A 17,968-nucleotide genomic window follows, 5' to 3' on the forward strand; every position below is an offset into this window, starting at 1 on the left:
ATATGAATGTATATACACGCTTGTTTGTTGGCTTTTTTAACAACAGAAGATCTAAAAAAATTTTTTTAAAGACTTAATTTTTTAAAAATTTAAAAGATTTACAGCTACACAGGCCCATTGTGGTAGTCACCAGCCCCACGTAGCTATTGAGCACTAGTCCAAATTGAGACGTGCTGTAAGGTGTAAAATTTACACTGGATTTCAAAAACTAACTACAAAAAAAAAAGAATGTAAAATCTCATTAAGAGCTGTTTTACAATGAGTACATGTTGACGTGACACATTTTGGATATACTGAATTAAATAAAATATATTATTAAAGATAACTTCATCTGAATGGTTAAAATGGCAAATTTTATGTTATAATAAAATTTAAAAAAAAAACATAACTCCCTGTTTCTTTCTTTCTTTTTTTTTTAATGTGGCTACTAGAAATTTAAAGTTCTATATGTGGCTCACAGTATGTTTCTATTAGACAACGCTACTTGAGCGAGGTGCATGTGTGTGGGGGGAGGGTCCTTTCACCTTGGCTATGAAGAATCTAAGTTTTGAAAAGGTTAATAACCTCTTCTCAAACTCTTCTTTGTATAATAATAAAATTACTTTCACCCTCTCCTTTCTTACCCAGTATAGGGCAACAGAGAAGAGATACTTTAAGAAAAAAAAGCTCTTCATGTCTATTTCTTCCTGCTTCCTTAATTTGTATAAAAATATTGCCCAATTAAATTGACTCAAACATTAGACCTAAAAAGACATCATATCACCTCACCTACCTTGGAATTCCAGGGCAACTTTTCAGTACATTCCACGAGTAAAGCCTAATGCTACACCATCTACCCCATTAGTAGTGGCAATCCCTGATGGCCTGGTAGAGCTCTAGAGAACTTTCCCAGAAGGTACCCATGGCCTTGGTTGAAGGCTCCAGTTCTGGAACTCACCTGGACATGGAAGCGTTGACGGTCAGAGCTGTTGGGTAGGGGTGTCTGAATCCTCCTGTCGTGATTGGATACACGGGCTGACCTTGCCTACAAAGAGGGGGGGTAAAAAGTGAGAGAGCTGAAATGGGTGGGGGTGGGGAAAAGAAGAAGAAAAGGGAAAAGTTCTCTCTGCACAGTAAGCTTTATTCTCATTTGATCAGAACAAAAATCTTGGGGATTGTACAGGAAGGATCAAAGGGAAGAAACACAGAACAATTTGAATGCCATAAATCTGATAGGAATGGCTAATTAAATTTTATAACCTCTGCTTATGTCAATAGAGACCCTCTCCCCAAGCTGAAACTAGGTGTTTTGTTGTAATAATTAAAGGCGAAGTCTCACTTGCTTTAATGGAGCCATCACACTAATTGAGGGCTACACATCCAAAGGAAAACAATAATGAATGTAAATTTATACCAAAATAAAGTACAGTGAATCAAAGGACTTCAGTTGCGCTTTGGGCCTCTTTCGGTATTTAGATCTTGGTGAGAAAACATTAAATTAACAGAGCTTAATTTGTAGCCTTTTGTCAAATTAACAAGTGTTGACAAGAGTTACTTGGGGGGAGAGTCCCCAAGAAGAATTGTGGGTAACCAATAGACAATCACACCTCATTACAATAATTAAAAAATACAGCAACATGCAAAATAGCATCCTCATGAAAGACACACCACGTTTTTTGACAGAGGGCTGTCTGAGTTGGCTATTCCTTTTTATCTAGCCTTCAAGGATCTCCCCATCAGCTGAGTGGGGCAAATGATGACTGAGAACTATTCAAGAAGTGGCCCATCCTATTTAAGAAGAAATGAGTCACACAATCACGTTCATGCCTACTCTCCGAACAAAAATATGGAGGAAAAAAATTAACAGAAACCTACACCTAGGGTTGGTATTTCATCTAGTTACTACATAGCAGGGGTTTTCTTTGTTTGTTTTGTTTTTTTTTTAAAGCACAGACTCTATTCCATTAGAGAAGTTAAGTGTAGAACTGGCATGAAATCACTCTCAAAGTTTATTCTTTAAGGCTATGAAGTGATGCCTCCCCCAAGACTCAAATTTCAGGGTTTTACCAGGATCTTTTATTTCCTATTTCTATTAGGATGCAACAAATCTTTTTTTTTTTTTTTTTAAGAGAATAGTGAGATCACTGGTAAACATGGAGACATACACAAAACACACAATCACAAAATACACATCATACACACACACTGTGTGCTTAGACATTAAAGGCCTTTCAACTCATTTCGACACATTTTTAAAGTTGTCTAAGAATGGTTAATGGCTGATATTACTTTAAAAAGAAGACTGGGTGACAAAAAGACAAATTGAAAAAGGCAGCTGAATTATCCGGACACTGCCAGGCACTGGGGCTGAGACACCAGGAAGGCCCCACATGCTAGGTGAGGGTTTGAGCTGACCCATCCCCACCTCTCATATTTAGGTAAAGCATTCAATGTTCAAAGATTTTCAGAGATGCTGGCTAAATAATACAGAGAATCTCAATAGACAAAACTGTCTGCTGTTGCTGTCAGCCTTGGGAGTGAGGGTCAGGATGGGGCTAGGGCTTGTGGGGTTCTGAGAGAACAGTCCCCACTCCTACCCCTGGATTTCAAAACTAGGTTGCTCCTGTTCCCGCTCACCTGCTCCCACACAGGCAACTCCTGAAAAGGGATGACTCAGCTGCCTTGTCCAATGACAGGATTCCAGTTTGGGCTCTAAAATAGCACAAGCGTTCTAGACTTGGGCTCTGAACAGTGGCAGAAGAATAAGGATCTGCTTCATTGGACATGAACCCTCAGAGCGTTCTGAATTTCCTTAAGTATCTTAAGGGCACCTTTGTCCATAGAGTAACCCTGGAGCCTCTGAGAGCAATGGGTTCCTATAGCTAAGTATCAATAGCCTTTTCTACATAACCCATCTGAATGGCTACTGACTTGTCTGCTTTCCCATAGGGCACTTCACCAAGCCATCTTCCCCAAGCCCTTCCTCCCCAACCCTGTCTTTGAAAGCACACACATACATGCACAGAATAAATAATAAGCATGCCCATGTAAAAACGAAAAGGAAATTAAAAAATGGAACTCCTTACTGTGGTACTAACCATCCTAGCGGATGGGGGATTTGTCCTACAGTGCCAGGCGATAGTGGGTAATACGGAGATATATCTGGAGGGTGCGGAGGCCGTGGGATTCCTAAGAGAAGAAGCAGCATTTTAGGTACGAAGCGGGGACAGAAGGGAAGAGAAACTTTTGAGGATGGGAACAGGGGAAGGCTGAAGGGAATATCTCTTCTGTAATTCCAGCATGAGGTTCTTTTCATAATTTAGAGTTCTTGGTAAGTTTCAGCTCATTTCTCCTCTTCTTTAGTTTGAAAAACTAGTTTCTCTCATTCTAGATGGACTGATACAGTGGTGGCACTGGACAGACTCAGAGAATGTCATCTTGGGTATTTCCGCCAATGTGATCGCTGTGATTACTTGAATTAAAAAAAGTTAAGTGCTTAACACATAGTACGTTATCAACTAACACCAATTCCCTTTGCCCTCCCAATTTGTCAATTTATCCTTTTAAATTCTGATGACTTCCCTACCTTAGAGTTACTCCTCTGACTTCTAACATACTTTTTGAGTTACATCTTTTGAAAGGTTTCTCTTGCCTACTTTCAAAAAAAAGAAAAGAAAAGCTAACTCCTTTGGAAGGCTTTCCCCTCACCTTAGAAGATGAATTGTAGGAGAATGTGACCAAATACCATTTGACATTTTATCCAGGGTAGAATCAGAACTGAAGGAATGGGAGATGTTGGAGGCTTGGTATACTTGATTCTAGAATAGTTTGCTGGAAGACACAATCACCTGTGTGAATTAACCCCACCTGCTGACTAAGTACCACCTCTCTTCATGGGGCAAAGAATCTTCACGAAGCACACCCGCATGAAGTCTGAAGGCACAAGCCACCGCCCACTTCCTAATTCCACAGGAGCATACCTTGCCATGCATTCTAAGAGAGCAAAAGGCTGGGAGCAATTTTGACAGAGAGGAAATGATCCCCACAGTTGAAGTGGGAAGCAAAATGAACAATACCATGGAACTAACCAGAGTATTGAAGGGAGTGAGGGACCGTTCCTGGATGAAAACTTTTTTTTTTTTGTAATTCATTCAGGAAGCTTTTAATCTGTAAATTAAGTCTCCCTAGGTGACATTTTCATGCAGGCATTGCTTTCTCTCTTATTACAAAAACCAAACAGATTAACTGGGGTTGGACCATACACGGAGCCATCTGAACACTTGAAAGAATGTTCGCAGAGGAAAAGTAAACAGTCCACAGACGTTAATCATATGTTTTACGATAACCATTTAAAAGCTATTCCCTGTACTACCATTATTTAAATGAGACGTTGATGCTGCCATTCACTCGCAGAGCTGGGGCTGGCTGGCGGCCTCCTCTGGCTTCCCCCCTAGCTGTCCAAATGCAAGGCTCAGTCCCAAAGGCACAAAGGGGGCTCAGTGGTGGCAAGGCTGGTGAAAAACAGCTAATGTGTGGCTTCATTCAGGGGCAGAGAAGGCCGCCTAAAGAGGCAGCCTACCTCAGCCTGGAACCAAACAATTCCCTCTGACAAAGTGACACTAAATCACCATTTGAGATCCATCCTTCTCATTAGCTGGGAATAGGAACCCCTAGCTAGTTCTTCTCTGGAACAAAAAGACACACCCCAGCCTTACCCCTTCTCTCAAGACTACCCCACCACACGCTGTGGCTGTCTGCTTGCTTTAAATCTTGCTGTAAGGAGCACTACAAGTAACATCAGCTTTTGCCTTTCTCTATTCCTTGAGGAAAAAGCAGTCAAAGAGCAAGTGGGATGGAAAGAGGATGAAGGGACAACTTTGGACTGAGATCCTACTGGTTGTTCTATGATGAAATTATGAAACTTTCCTGGGCTTCAACTTTCACATCTGTAAAATGGGCTCAAAAATACCAACCATCTTATAGGGGAGAGACAACCGAAATAAATTAGCAAAGAGAACGCAGAACCCAGAGCTGTGGCCTCGGGAGGTAGCATCAACAAGTCACCGTCCAGTGACTAGAGTCCCTTTACTGCCAAGGAAACCAGGGATCCGGGAGCCAGGATGTCAGGGCTCTTATGCCCAGGAAGCTGAGAGGGAACCTATGAGAAGCCTCTTGAACTATTACGTCTTCCAAGTCTGATTTAAGGTGTTGGAGTTATGAGCCACTGCGGGAAAACAGAGTGATTTATAGCGAGGTTCCCAAGGGAGCCTGTCAAGAGTACTGGTACTGGGCACTTTAAGCGTATCTCTAGCACTGCAAGTGGACTTTTCCAACTGGAGAGGGAATCTACTCCCTCACTAGGCTCTGGCCTCCCCAAGAGCTTCCTTTTCAACTCCCAGGAGAGGAACAGGAGCCCCTCCCACCACTGGCCTCACCCCCCGTCCCACGCACCCTACTCCTGGGCTTCCCATGGAAGCCTCAGCAGGTCATTTGGGAGCGCGGAGACCAGCACTCTCTCTTGGCCCCCAAGCACACGGCCTACCTGTTTTGGGGTCTACGTCGGCTGGTAAGTGTGGAGGAGGGTTTCCTGGGGTGAAGTGTTCATTGCTGTACGTAATGAGAGGCGTGAGAGGGTGTACGTGGTGGGGGTGCTGCACAACTGGCACTTTGTTCGACTGTTGGAGGAAAGAACAGAGAAAGCCACCATCAAGCTGGTTCCCAGCACCTGAGTGCTCCCTCCCTCTGATACCTCCCACCTTGATTTTAGAAGCTGCATTCAACTCCCCCCACCCCGAAGCATTTCAAAATAACAGTTGTAAGGCAGCTCTGAGGGTTGGTTTGCTTCAGTTTTTACCTCCCCACTAAGCCTGGCTTTTAAAATACCTTTTCCATTACCACCCCATCATGGAGCCCAGGAGTTTGCACCTTTCCCATCTGCAGGTAAGTCAGAAGCAGCGGACTTTAACCTCCCAGGCCTACTGTGTTCCTGCCTGTGGGGGGACCTCCCACCCCAGGCCCACAAGTGGAACCTCCAGGAGGTGGGCAGGCTTCCTGGGGACTGGGGTGACTAGGAAAACCTTCATTTACAGGACACTTAAACACTTTGGCAGAGCCCAAATCCACCCTGCACGGACCTCTTTACCCACCCCTACCCCCCAGCTCCTAGCCCCTGCCTCTTAGAAACAGTGGGAATACAACAATCCATTATAGACATTGTGGATAAATAGCCCCACTCGTGCTGTGGTAGGGAGTGTGAACTTTACCAGAAAGCTCTAAACTGCCAGGCAAGCACCTGCATATTTTATGCAGATTACAGCAGGTCGGATTCATTAGGAATTTCATTAGGAAGTCATAGGGGACCCCTAATAAATTAGCTGGATGATGGTGAATTGGGCTAATAAAAGGTATGCATTTTAGAAATAGGCAGTTCTAGAAAACAAAGTGTGGGCATTTTTATGTTCGACAAGGGTGGGTAGGAAGAGAGATGCAGAGAAAAAGGAACTCGCTTTAAAGATTCTTCTAGTTGCCATGACCAGGCCTTCCCAAATTATTCTCCTCTCTTTCCCCCATGACAGCCCACCCCTCCTCCCCTACACTATGCTGTACTGTGACTTAGCCTAGCAAGATCACAAAGAAAAAATTAAGCTGAAACAAGCGAACTACTGGGCCATTTACTGAGAGTAATCCAATTGCAAAAAACCCTATTCCCAATAGAGGATTTTCACTAAAATCCTACAACAGGGACATTTAACCAGATTAGGTACCAGCAAAGATAAAGAGGCTAGTATTAGATGATGAATGGATTAGAGTCAAGTTTCATTTCAGAACGTGTCTTCATTTCCTTTTATTACTTTTAGGAAGGCACAACTTGCATTAACATCAAGGAAAACGAATCGCATTAAGAGAAAAGAAGTAAGGTTCTAGTGCTGCCCACTAGCGCCTCTTGGGTTCAGGGACCACTGAGCAGTTCTCTTTATAGTTTTTCTTCTTGTCCTTTTTCTTTTTTTTTAATGGGTGAAGAAGGGGTATAATATGGTAAGAGCATTTCTCACCATGGTTCATTGTGGGAAAGGCGTCATTAAAAGGCGCTTGTAACTTTTTCATGGGTATGGTTTGGAAAGAAAAATATGCCCTTACTAGATGTTCCAGGAAAAAACTACAGAAAAAGAAGTCGACAGTTTCAACGGCCTGGTCTATTGGCTCCTATAAACGACTGGTTTCTTTCAGAGAAAGAGGCTAGCCAGTTGCTCAAAAGTGCCTCTTGTTGTGAGTTACCATTTTGGAATCACTGTTAAGGGCCATCGAGTTGATTTTTGACTATGACGACCCCAAGTGACAGCGCAGAACTGCCCACAGGGTTTTCTAGGCTGTCATCTTTGTGAGTTGACTCATAGCAACCCTATATGACAGAGTAGAACTGTCCCAGAGTTTCCGAAACTGTAATCTTTACAGGAGCACATCACCAGGTCTTTTCTCCCTCAGAACAGCTGGGAGATTCCAACCACCGATCTTTTGGTTAACAGCCAAGCACTTAACTGTTCCGCCACCAGGGCTCCTTTTGGAATCCCAGCACTTAAATTAAAAGCAACCAAAGCAGAGGGAGCTTTGGAAGCCAGTGACACTCCCTGAGTCGGCAGCCATCAAGGTCCCAGCAAGGCCAGAACAACAGGGTTTAGGGCTGCTTGAGAAGAAACTAACAAGAAGTTTCCACCATGTGCTAGGGTGGAGAGGGACAGACAGAGACAGAGAGACAAACACAGAGTGAAGACCATTAGGTAGAAGGGAACAGGATTACTGCTACCCTCCAGAAGCTTTCCATTTTTCCATTCTCTGGCATGAAACAAAGAAAACCAGTCCCGGACAGTGTAAAGTAAATGTAGAAAAATGGTGGGGCCAACAGGAAGAACCATACATAGCTCAGAAGAGAGGGGCTGTCACTTTGGGGTACAAGGCCTTCTGGGTAGGGGGATTGCCAAAAGCAATGGAAGGAAGCAAGAGTATAAATCTGTGATGGGGTTGGAGGGATGACAGGTAATGAAGCCTATAGTTCTCAACCCTGGCTGAGTCAAGCATCTCTTGGAATGCTTGTTATAAGTACTGATCCCTGGTCCCTACTCCTAGGAACTCTATTTCAGTAGGGACCTCATTCAGTAAGTCTGCGCTCAGGCCCTAGGTACCTTGGGTCTGCCTGTTAAGCACCATGGGTGGCTCTTCTACTCAGCTACGATGGAGAATCCCTAGGCCAGAGAATCACATGGACACAGGCAAACACAGAGACTTGAGTTCTAATCATGAGTCAAGTCCTAGTTTTTAGAATGTACGTGGAGAGGGTTTAGCACAGAACCCATAGTCCACGGTAAGCACAAAATTAGAGGTTTATTATTGTTATCACTACTGTTAGGGAGAAGCTGTCTGGATGACATGGTTCCGTCTGCAGTACAACACCAAAATTCCACAGTTGTTTTCCTAGGAAGACTAATAGGAAATGGGGGTGGCGGTCACCTTCTCTGCTTGTTTGGTAAATGATAAAGACAGCATGTAGACAATGGTGATGTTAACAGTGTGTGGGATTTAAAAATTAATTCTCACTCTTTCTCTTAGATACATCTATGAAGGTGATTCCCACAGAAGTTGTACCCTGTTCTGGCTGCTAAAGCTCCTGTATGATTGAATATAATCAACTAGTTTTTCCTGTTGAGTTGAAGTTCTGTACCTTGGGAGATGAGAAGTTTTAGGGGCAGCCTGGCTTTAGGGGAAAAAGTGTGGGCCCTACTAGGACATGGTTCTCTTTTCTGATCTTGATTCCATGCCAGCTAGCCAAGTCCCTGTAAAACAGCATAACTACGCCTCTCCAAGTTGCCTGGTCCCCAGGCAACAAGCGGGAATGCAGTCATACCTGCAGAAACCAGGGTCTAGTCACTGCTCCAACCAACCTGCCTATACCTGGGTTGCTTTTATGTTTGGAGGATTTTCTTTCTATAACACTTTATGCCTTGAACGAAGTTGCATATGCACTTGTCTTGGTCCCACCATACTTAAGGACAAAGACTGTGTCTTCTAGAACTCTGTGTCCCCTGTAGTGCCCAGCCTCTGGGAGTGGTGGACACAATATCGTGAACAACCTAAGAACCACCAGATTGCAAAGGCAAGCAGAAGAAAAAGAGGGCAGAGCCAATCTCACAGACTCCTTTTGCATAAATGGCTGTGCTCTTTAAATACAGTCTACTCGGTCAGTATGAGTCGGGAATTGACTCGAGGGCAATGGGTTTTGGAATCACAGACGAGAGCAGGTTGGCCCTTCAGAAATCATCCAGCCCAATACCCTCACAGCCATCATCTCAGTTACAACGGGGCCTTAAAAAGTGACCAAAGTGAGGACTGTGAAAGCAAGAAGTCCCAGGTTCAAATTCTACCAAGCCAATCTAGCAGTGTGACCTCTCTCCGGTCTCCACTTCTGTGTTTTTGGATGAGAACCGTATCTACCTTACAGAGTTATTGTGAAAATTAAAATGAGATTGTGTATTTAAGTGTTTAGCTCAGTTCCTGGCACATAGTTAAACACACAACATGAAGAAGCTTTAAACTATGTAATGCAATGGAAGCTAATGATGAGGTTAGCTATCCCTCTACGACAAAACAACCCATTCCTGTGGAGTCGATTCCAACTCATAGCGACCCCATAAGGACAGACAAGAACTGCCCCACAGGGTTTCCAAGGAGCGGCTGGTGGACTCAACTGCTGACCTTCTGGTTAGAAGCCAAGCTCTTAACCACTGCACCACCCGGGCTTCAGCTACCCCTCTAGACTCTTTCTTCTAATTAAAATGACAGGCAGCCTTCACTCATTATTTCAAACATAAGGATGTTCATTAGGGACATGGGGCAAGAGTGTGAGGACGTTTTGTAGCCACTCTTCCTCAGGCATACACCCTTCTTAAAAATGTGATATCTGATAAATATATTTTTTATCTCTTTTGAGAAAAAAATATCACTTTATTATGCTCAGAAGTAAGAACGCCACAGAAGAGTTGAAAATTAAATGTGTTGAAGTTGACGAATGTCCTTTCAGAATCTGGGTGAGCTGATATGAATGAAACACGAAACAATATAAATAGAAAATATTCCTTAGAATTTCCTCTTCTCTTTGAACAGTTCCCACTTCTTTGAAGAGGTCTTTAAGGATAGTGCTCAAAACTGTGCCACCCTAAGAAAATTCAAATGTGAAAAGCCTACCTTTGTTTCTTTTTTTTTTTAAAGAAGAGTTAAGAAGTCAGGGGAGGAATATAGACAACCTTCCAGAAATGCATTAATGGAATCTAAATGGATGCAATGATCTAGAATGGAGGTGTTGATGGGGTAAACAGTCTGCAGTATGTATCCCCTCCCCTTTTCTCTTTCCAGAGACCAAGAGTCCTGCGTTCAATGCAAACAACTGCAGCATAAAGCCATGTGCCTTTTAGGTAATTACTTTACCTAAGTATGTCTGCAAAACTACCTGGAGGTACAAAATCATTAACCTTAGTGACAGCTAATTAGTGTTCAAAGTATGGTAGTGGTGGTTGTGGTAGGCTATATGGAGAGCATGTAACTAACTCTTTGAGAAGATGACAGAAACTATGAATGTTTGCTCCACAAAAACAGCAAGAATTCATAAAAGTCCACAACATCTCAAGGTGCTATGGCACAGCTGTCCACGTTCACCACCATCAGCTGTCTCTGAGACACATCACCTGGAGCCATCTGGAGGCCCTTGTCCAGATGTTATGAGGGTGGGGCCTGAGAAACAAGGACTGACCACCTGCAAAACCTGAAGCACTAGAACTGACTCCAGTGCAGGTCACAGCTCCCAATGAATGGAGTCTTGACCCTGTACCAGCTTCTGTGTTGATGAGGGTGTGGCATACTTTCTTCCGTTAAATTCTCACATCGAAAGAGTCAGCATTTGTTATTAATGCCATGCGGTGGGTGAAGAAACCTGGCCCAGGTCACACGCCCTGGCAAAGTGGTGTTCCTAGGCCTTGACACCTCACCTGCCTAACTATACATCAGGGTGCCCCACCACTCCCCCATTCTGTCTGCACAAACCTAGTGGTGTCTGGGAGGCTCAGGGCAGGATGGGGTTAATCGCAGTGTTGACGTAGTGAGATGTGTCCTGATGAGGTGAGTCTGGGCCAACCTTCCCAATTGGATACAGATGCTTCCCAACTCAACAGCAATCAGTCCTCCAGACCCCATACCTAGCAGTCATTGGGATCTGGACCAGGCTCAGGACAATGGGCCCTGTTCTCCTCCAAACCAAAACTTAGGAGTTGTTAGAGCTCTCTGCTTCTGCCAGGGACACCCTTGCCTCAGGGCACTGAGTACTATCAGCAGGGGGTTTTACAGCATTTTGCAGGTTAAGGGAGGTGGAGGGTAAAGAACATTTAATAAGATGTTTCTCCTTCTCAAATGTACACAGGTAATATCAGGGCCCAGCAGGATTCCAATGATAAAAACACATTGTATGTGGTCCCTAACGAGAAACTAAAGTCAGCTAAGAAATGAGCCCGTCAAATGAAGCAAACAATTATCTGTTTAAAAGGAACCAAAACCCTCATCTGACTTTAAATTGTTAGGGCTTTATGCTTCTGACCTGGAGAAAATGCTATTTCCCAAAGCAAGGCCTTCCCCTGTTCTGTTCATTAAGTTCTATGGGTTTTGAGCACTGAATAGTTAAACTATAAAGAAAGGATCCTTTAACAGCCCTCAAAGTGCAAAGCCTTTCCACCCAAAGGATTCATAGAACTACGGGGGGGTGGGGGGCAGGGAGAGGTTGGGCCCCTCTGCAGCTGACCTTTGACCTCTCAAGAACACTTAAGCATAGAGTTCTGCAACTTGGCCATGCCACCCTCATCGCCAGGTGACCACACACTCATCCAAACGCTGCTCACAATTTGGAAATTGGCAAATGAAAGATTGATTAAGGCACTTCTAGATCAGTCCCCTCTGCTAGCTCCCCTCTCACCCCAACCCCTCAACCTTCTATAACTATGGCTAACCTAAAGGGAAAGAAAGCTTGCCATTCACCTCACAACCTATTAATCAACAGACGCTGAAAACAAATACAGCCACTGCTGGCCCTGGCCTCTCCCGGCCCTCCTCTTCAATACTCCTCTATTGCTCTCCCTTTCTGCAGAAGAAAAATGGGGCCAGAGAGTGCCTTTACGAGCCCAGCACAATAAAACAAAAGCAGCACAGAGAAGCATTTGTCAGCCTTTTCCCCTCCTTGGGGTGGATGTAGAAGGTCTTCAGTGGTCTTAAATTATCAGCCCTCCCAGGGTCTGAGACCAGCACCAGGAAGGGACACCATCCGCTCCAGGTTGACATTAAAAGGGGGTTTATAGCTCATCTCCATGTATTTTCCAGACGCTGTTTATTATGGCTGTGCTGAGGCCAACGGCGACTAGTAAAACGTTAATAGATGTTTCACGTCACTGGAGCCATGGAGAGTTGGTGCAGAGGAGGGGTTAGGGACGAAGGGGTGGTTTCTTTTTCAATGAACAACCCTTGGTGACTCAACAAAACTGATTTTTTTCAGGCTATGAACCAGAGGGTGGTGGAACGGTCAGGAACAGTGACCCCCAGCCTCAACAGCCTATTACCCCAACAATTAGCATCCACTTCTTCTCCAGCTTCTGCAGTGACTGAAAGGATCCCTATACAGAGCCATTCTGGAGGTCTGCATGTACAGCCCCATCCCAACACATCTGGCGAACAGCTTGCTTTGGCATCCTGCAACCATCTTACACACAGACAAGGCAAGGGTGGCAGATGAACTTCCACCCTTGGCCAAATGGGCTTCTCCAGAGCCTCTTACCCTGCCCCTCACTTCACAGCTTTCAGACACCCAAGAGCCACCCAGGACCCATCTGGTGGCAGTAGCTAGGGCCCTTTCATAGTTTAATGTTGGTCCTTTCTGTCTGGGGCCATGTACCCAGCTAACGGCACATTGTTTTCCTGGACAAGACTTCCATTGATAGCTATAGCTCTGCCTATTGAAAATAATAAATGAGAGAAGGTTTCACATGGTTCCAGTTTTACTTGGAGCAGTGGGGAGGTATGTCTGTGAGAAACAGAAGAGACGCGACCAGCCTGCACCCTCAAAGGGCCCTGTATCACCCAGCCCGGCTTCTGCAGAATTTACCCTGACTCACAAGGCTGCAAGGAGCCCCGGTAGCTGTTAAAGCACTCAGCTGCCAACCAAAAGGTCGGTGATTCAAACCCACCACCTACTCCCTGGAAGAAAGGTGTGACAGTCTGCTTCCATGAAGACTACAGCCTTGCAAACCCAATGGGGCGGTTCTACTCTGTCCTATAGGGCTGCTATGAGTTAGAATCAACTTGACACCAGCCAGTTTTTCTGGGTTTGTGCAAGGCTGCCAAGTTTCCCTTCTACAACCCAAGAGCCTGACATTGAGGGTGCTGGCTATTTGTTTTTTAAGTGATCAATGGCTGACTTGTCTCCCTCTCGCTCCCTGGAATCAAATCCATTTAGGCAGCAAGCAGAGGAAGAGGAAGATGCTCCCTGCCATCTACAGAATTCGGCCGACTCAAAGTTCCTCATATCCTCACAGAGGCATTAAAATTCTTCTTACTGGGAAATGATTGAACAGGGCAGGCAGGGAGAGGATAAATGTGCAGTCGGTTCTCATCCATTCTCTCGCCCATATGCACAGACATAGAACTAACTCGAACCATCTTAAGGCCTTCGCCTTTAAAGCAAAATTCTCTTCCCTGTCCTTTCTATAACGTAACAACCCAGCTGGTAAAATGGACTGCCAAGCCTTACAGTTCTAGAGAGCGCAGTTCGACTCTTCTTAATGAGGAGGAATGGGGCAGGGAGTGGGCACGTAAAGGGGGACCTTGAAATCTGGAAAATGAGGACGACCTCCAGCCACTGGGCTTTGTGACCACGGCAGCCAAGGCCCGGCCCAGCAAAGGGGAGCTTTCACAGGCTCCTGAACAATTACTTCCACTTAAGTTCATTAAACATAATTTATTTCCACTCGTTCTCATTTATCTTCCGATGAAACGAAAGCATCCCATTGTGCTTTCCTTAGCTAACCTTTAAAACGCCAGTGAGCTGACCTCTCGGCCTGACAAGTCCAGACTCACCCCTCACACTGTTGAGTTTCTGGGGTTCCCTCCTGCTGGCCTCCCTCCAGCAGCATGCCACCGCATTACAAAAGTCTCAACCCGGGAGGGCAGTGAAGGGGGTGTAAATCTGATCGTTCTAATCCCCCATCAGGTCTCAGAGATGCAGAAACTGCCACTTGGCTCCTAAGTAAGTTCCTTCCCAGGAATGTGCAAGCTCTAACCTACTGCAAGATGTTTCTTTACTACTTGGGTTTTAGATATTAGCGTTAGTGAACTCAATCTTGTGAAGTATCCCAGTTAGCAGGGAATGTTCAGGAATTAGGTAAGAGGGTACAGCTGTTTCTAAGAAAGCAGATTTTCAAGAGTGTCAGGAATGAATCTAACCTATTCTAAACAAAGACATCCAAAAGCTCACACCAAAACAACTTGAAAAAAATAATAATTTCTGGACCACCACTCCCTCAAGCCCAACCATCCAAAATCTAGTGATTCCTAAATATAATGGAAAGGAAATCACCAATTTTGATTCTGAATCAATTTTAAGTACATAATGGTTATTACATCCTGGGGAATTCAAGGGAGATGCAGTGGACAAAATCTGATACCATCTTTCTAATTTATTTACAATGAATAGCTGTATAAAAACATCCTTTGTTTTTTCTGTCCCCCCGTGCTGAACTTCAGAATCTAGTCTATATTTGAAAAAAAAAAAAAAAAAAAATTAAGCATGTGAAATGGAATCAGTTAAATGCTCCAGAAACAGCTGTTTTCTTCAGAGACCAGGTACCTTTTCTCTCTAGAAAAGAGCAGGTAAACTGAGAAAAGAGAAATGAAAGTTTTTCCTGTGACCCAACAGACACAAATGCCCAAAGTCTAGGCTTGAGCATGAATGAATAGACAGAAAGGAAGACAAGAACCAGGTTAAAACCACATGGTCCTGCTATATAGTCTGTCTTGTTAGTATCCCACCCTGTTAGTATCTCAAACATGGGCATCCTTTAAGGGGCTTCTACAGCTTCAATGAATGACACACACGAAAAAGACCAGGATCCCACTGGAACGAGCAGGGTGGAGCACTATTGTGATGCTTCTCATGGTGAGCTGTCTTGCTGGAAGTTTAAGGTAACAAGGGAATGACCCAGGCAAAGTTCAATTAAAAAAGCAAAAACAAACAAAAAGCTACCCTCAAATGTGTACAGAAGTATGTAATCTGGAGGGCATGTCAGGATTTCATCATATTCCAAAATATTGCAAAAGAATTCCATTACACAGCTCAGCCGCCGCCCCCCCCCGCAACCACCACACACACACAAACACACACACACACACACACCCCAACTCCAAGCCCCAAAGGGGAGGTTTCCCTAAGAATACATGGTTGCAGGCTCTGTTGCTTCCAGAAAATGCCGATGCGGCAGCCTGTTGAGACAATACAAAGATCATAATATCTGTATCACTGGAATCGGGAATTTACCCTTTAAAGGCAACTCCCTTCTCACAGGATATCAACAATGGAGGTTACTGCCACCAAAGCAGCAAGGCCACTCTTAGGTAACCCAGTAATTTGAATAAACAAAGGCCTTGAACCTTTTAGGAACCTGAAGAGGGGAGACCATAGGGTGGGGAATTGGCGTAGCACGATTTACACACTTGCAGTGCCATCTTCCATTCTCTCTTCCTCACAGTTCTTGACCATTGACACAATCGATTTAACTAGAAAGTTATACACAACCAGAAAGAAGTCCAAGACATACAGTCTCTGTTGTTCCTTCATGCTCGACTAGAGAACTATCTACCACTTTTCGCTTCGATATGGCATATAGGATTTGATACATGTTTGTGAAAACATAAGAACTTTTAGGCCATATAGGATATTTCATTACCTTTCTCCAGAAATTTGGATCTAAGAGCTGACCAACCACTGGGAATGTCTGTGTTTGGCCATTCAACAAAATAATGAAAGTAGTAAAAAAACGTAATGAGCGATTTGCCTAAAAAATTTAAAAGAGTATCCCTATACAGCTTGTGGCAAAAGATTCGACCCATCAGTTGAACACAGTATAATGTGTCCAAAGCCCAAAATTGAGATTGCAAAAGGGCCTTCACCCTAATCATTAAACAGCATGACAAGCTGTCATCGGTCTCCTGCTCCGGTTTCCAAAACACATTTTATATTAAGTTTAGAAAACACAAACACCACAAGCAAGACTAGGGCCAGCATCTAAATTTGCAGATTGCAAATAAATACAACCAAAGATAGAGCAACAGAAAGTGTGCATTAAATATGAAACCAAAATACACAGTTTACACAAGCCCGGCTACTGTAAAAATCTTATTGCTCAAAAATGCCTTAAGCTGCAAAAGCACGATCCTCAATGAGGCAATGTCATTTCTCACTCTCTCTTCCAACTGAGCCCACCCTGGTGGGCAAAGGAAAAAAAAAGTATTTGCTAGAAGAAATCCCAAACCCTGCTACCCCTTTTCAGACACCAGCTCAATCATATCTGAGTCTGAGTTGCTATATAACTGTAAGTATCATGATGAAAGTCAGGCTTTCTCTCCTCCCCGTCCTTTTTCAACCCTTTCTTGTCCCCACCATTTTCCCCTGGGGGGGGCAGGGGGGGAGAACTGCTGTGAAAAGTGTATAGTAAAAGGGCATCGCCTGCGCTGACCACTTTATTCTGGTTTTTATTTTTTCCTTCCTACCGTCTGAATTTAAAAAAAAAAAGCAAAGCACAGAGGTTCGATGGTCAAGACCATTAAGTATGGACACACACACACACACACACTCTCCGCTACTCACCCAGCAATTCAAATTGAGGTGGCAACCGCCCAACTGCTGGAAGAGAGAGAACCCAGAGGCCACGGGGCCTCCCTTCCCACTCAAATCTTCCATTCCCACTAAAATTGCATCCCTCAGGTACATAATAGCTTTGGTTTCCCTTCTCTCCACCTCAAAAAAAAAAAAAACTTTCTCTGTACCTTCAAGATGGGACTGGGCCAGCTTTTTTTTTTTTTTTCCCTCCCTTACTGCTTTTCTCACTTTTTTTTCTCCCAGCTTCCCCTCCCTTATATCTTTCACTTAAAGAGCTGAAAAAAAGCATCTTAAAAGCTCGAGATGGCTCCAGCTGTTGGGCCTGGTATACTCAAAGTGCTCAAAGTTCGCACTCATACTGCCTGCGATTATTTGGCTAATTCTTCCCTTTGCACCCGCATCCCACAAGAAGAAGAAGAAAATCTACCCTGAAAATCAGCTGGTTGTAGGTTAAATTTCAAATTTTTTTTTAATTTAAAAAACGGCTTCTTGTATCTAATCTTCACCGTTATGGAATCCTTGAAGGAAGGGAGAACACCCAATTTCCCCAGCCAGCTCGGGACATCTAAGAAAAGTCCCTCTCCCTCACCCGTTACCTTGGGCCGCAAGGACAGAGCTACCGCTAAGAGTAGCAAAGAAATTACAGTCAGCCATGAGGGAAAATGATCAACCACATGCAGGAGGCAGGCACTTTTTCTGCAAGATTGTCAAATCCCTCAAAACAAATTTCTTAGGGAGAGGGCTGCGATGGGAGAGGGGGAGGGGGAGAAAAGTATATTTTCTCGTCACAGTGACATGCAAGTAAGTGACACTTTGTAGGGCCTGGCCTGCCACATGTACACCCCTCTCTTTTCCTTCCAGAGGAAAAGACTGTGCCTTCAAGATTTCTTCTGGAAGCAGAAGACCAGAAGCTTCCTATGTCCCCTGGCACTCTAAAAGTCAGAATACTAACTGGCTTTTTGACTTTAGAGTTTTGTGAGCTTTCTCCAGAATGAGAGAGACAGGAGGGGTGGAGGGAGGGGGTGGGGAGAGGGGGAG

The 17,968-nt window shown here is 44.2% G+C and overlaps 1 protein-coding gene across 40 annotated transcripts in view; it reads right to left on the minus strand.

Moving 5' to 3' along the window:
* The window catches only part of TCF7L2 (transcription factor 7 like 2), a 238,739-nt gene that overhangs the window by 39,104 nt on the left and 181,667 nt on the right, over positions 1-17,968 (minus strand). For 33 of the 40 annotated variants that reach the window (XM_064269285.1, XM_064269286.1, XM_064269293.1 and 30 more), the window contains 3 exons: positions 5,522-5,654; positions 3,066-3,168; positions 938-1,024 (listed from right to left, as the gene is read on the minus strand). In XM_064269285.1, coding sequence (XP_064125355.1) covers positions 938-1,024; positions 3,066-3,168; positions 5,522-5,654 — 323 coding nt within the window. The remainder of the gene's footprint in view (positions 1-937; positions 1,025-3,065; positions 3,169-5,521; positions 5,655-17,968) is intronic. The other 7 variants (XM_064269290.1, XM_064269287.1, XM_064269294.1 and 4 more) reach the window with 1 other exon arrangement.

This window comes from Loxodonta africana, chromosome 16 (genome assembly GCF_030014295.1).
Source record: "Loxodonta africana isolate mLoxAfr1 chromosome 16, mLoxAfr1.hap2, whole genome shotgun sequence".
Classification (NCBI taxonomy): Eukaryota; Metazoa; Chordata; class Mammalia; order Proboscidea; family Elephantidae; genus Loxodonta; species Loxodonta africana.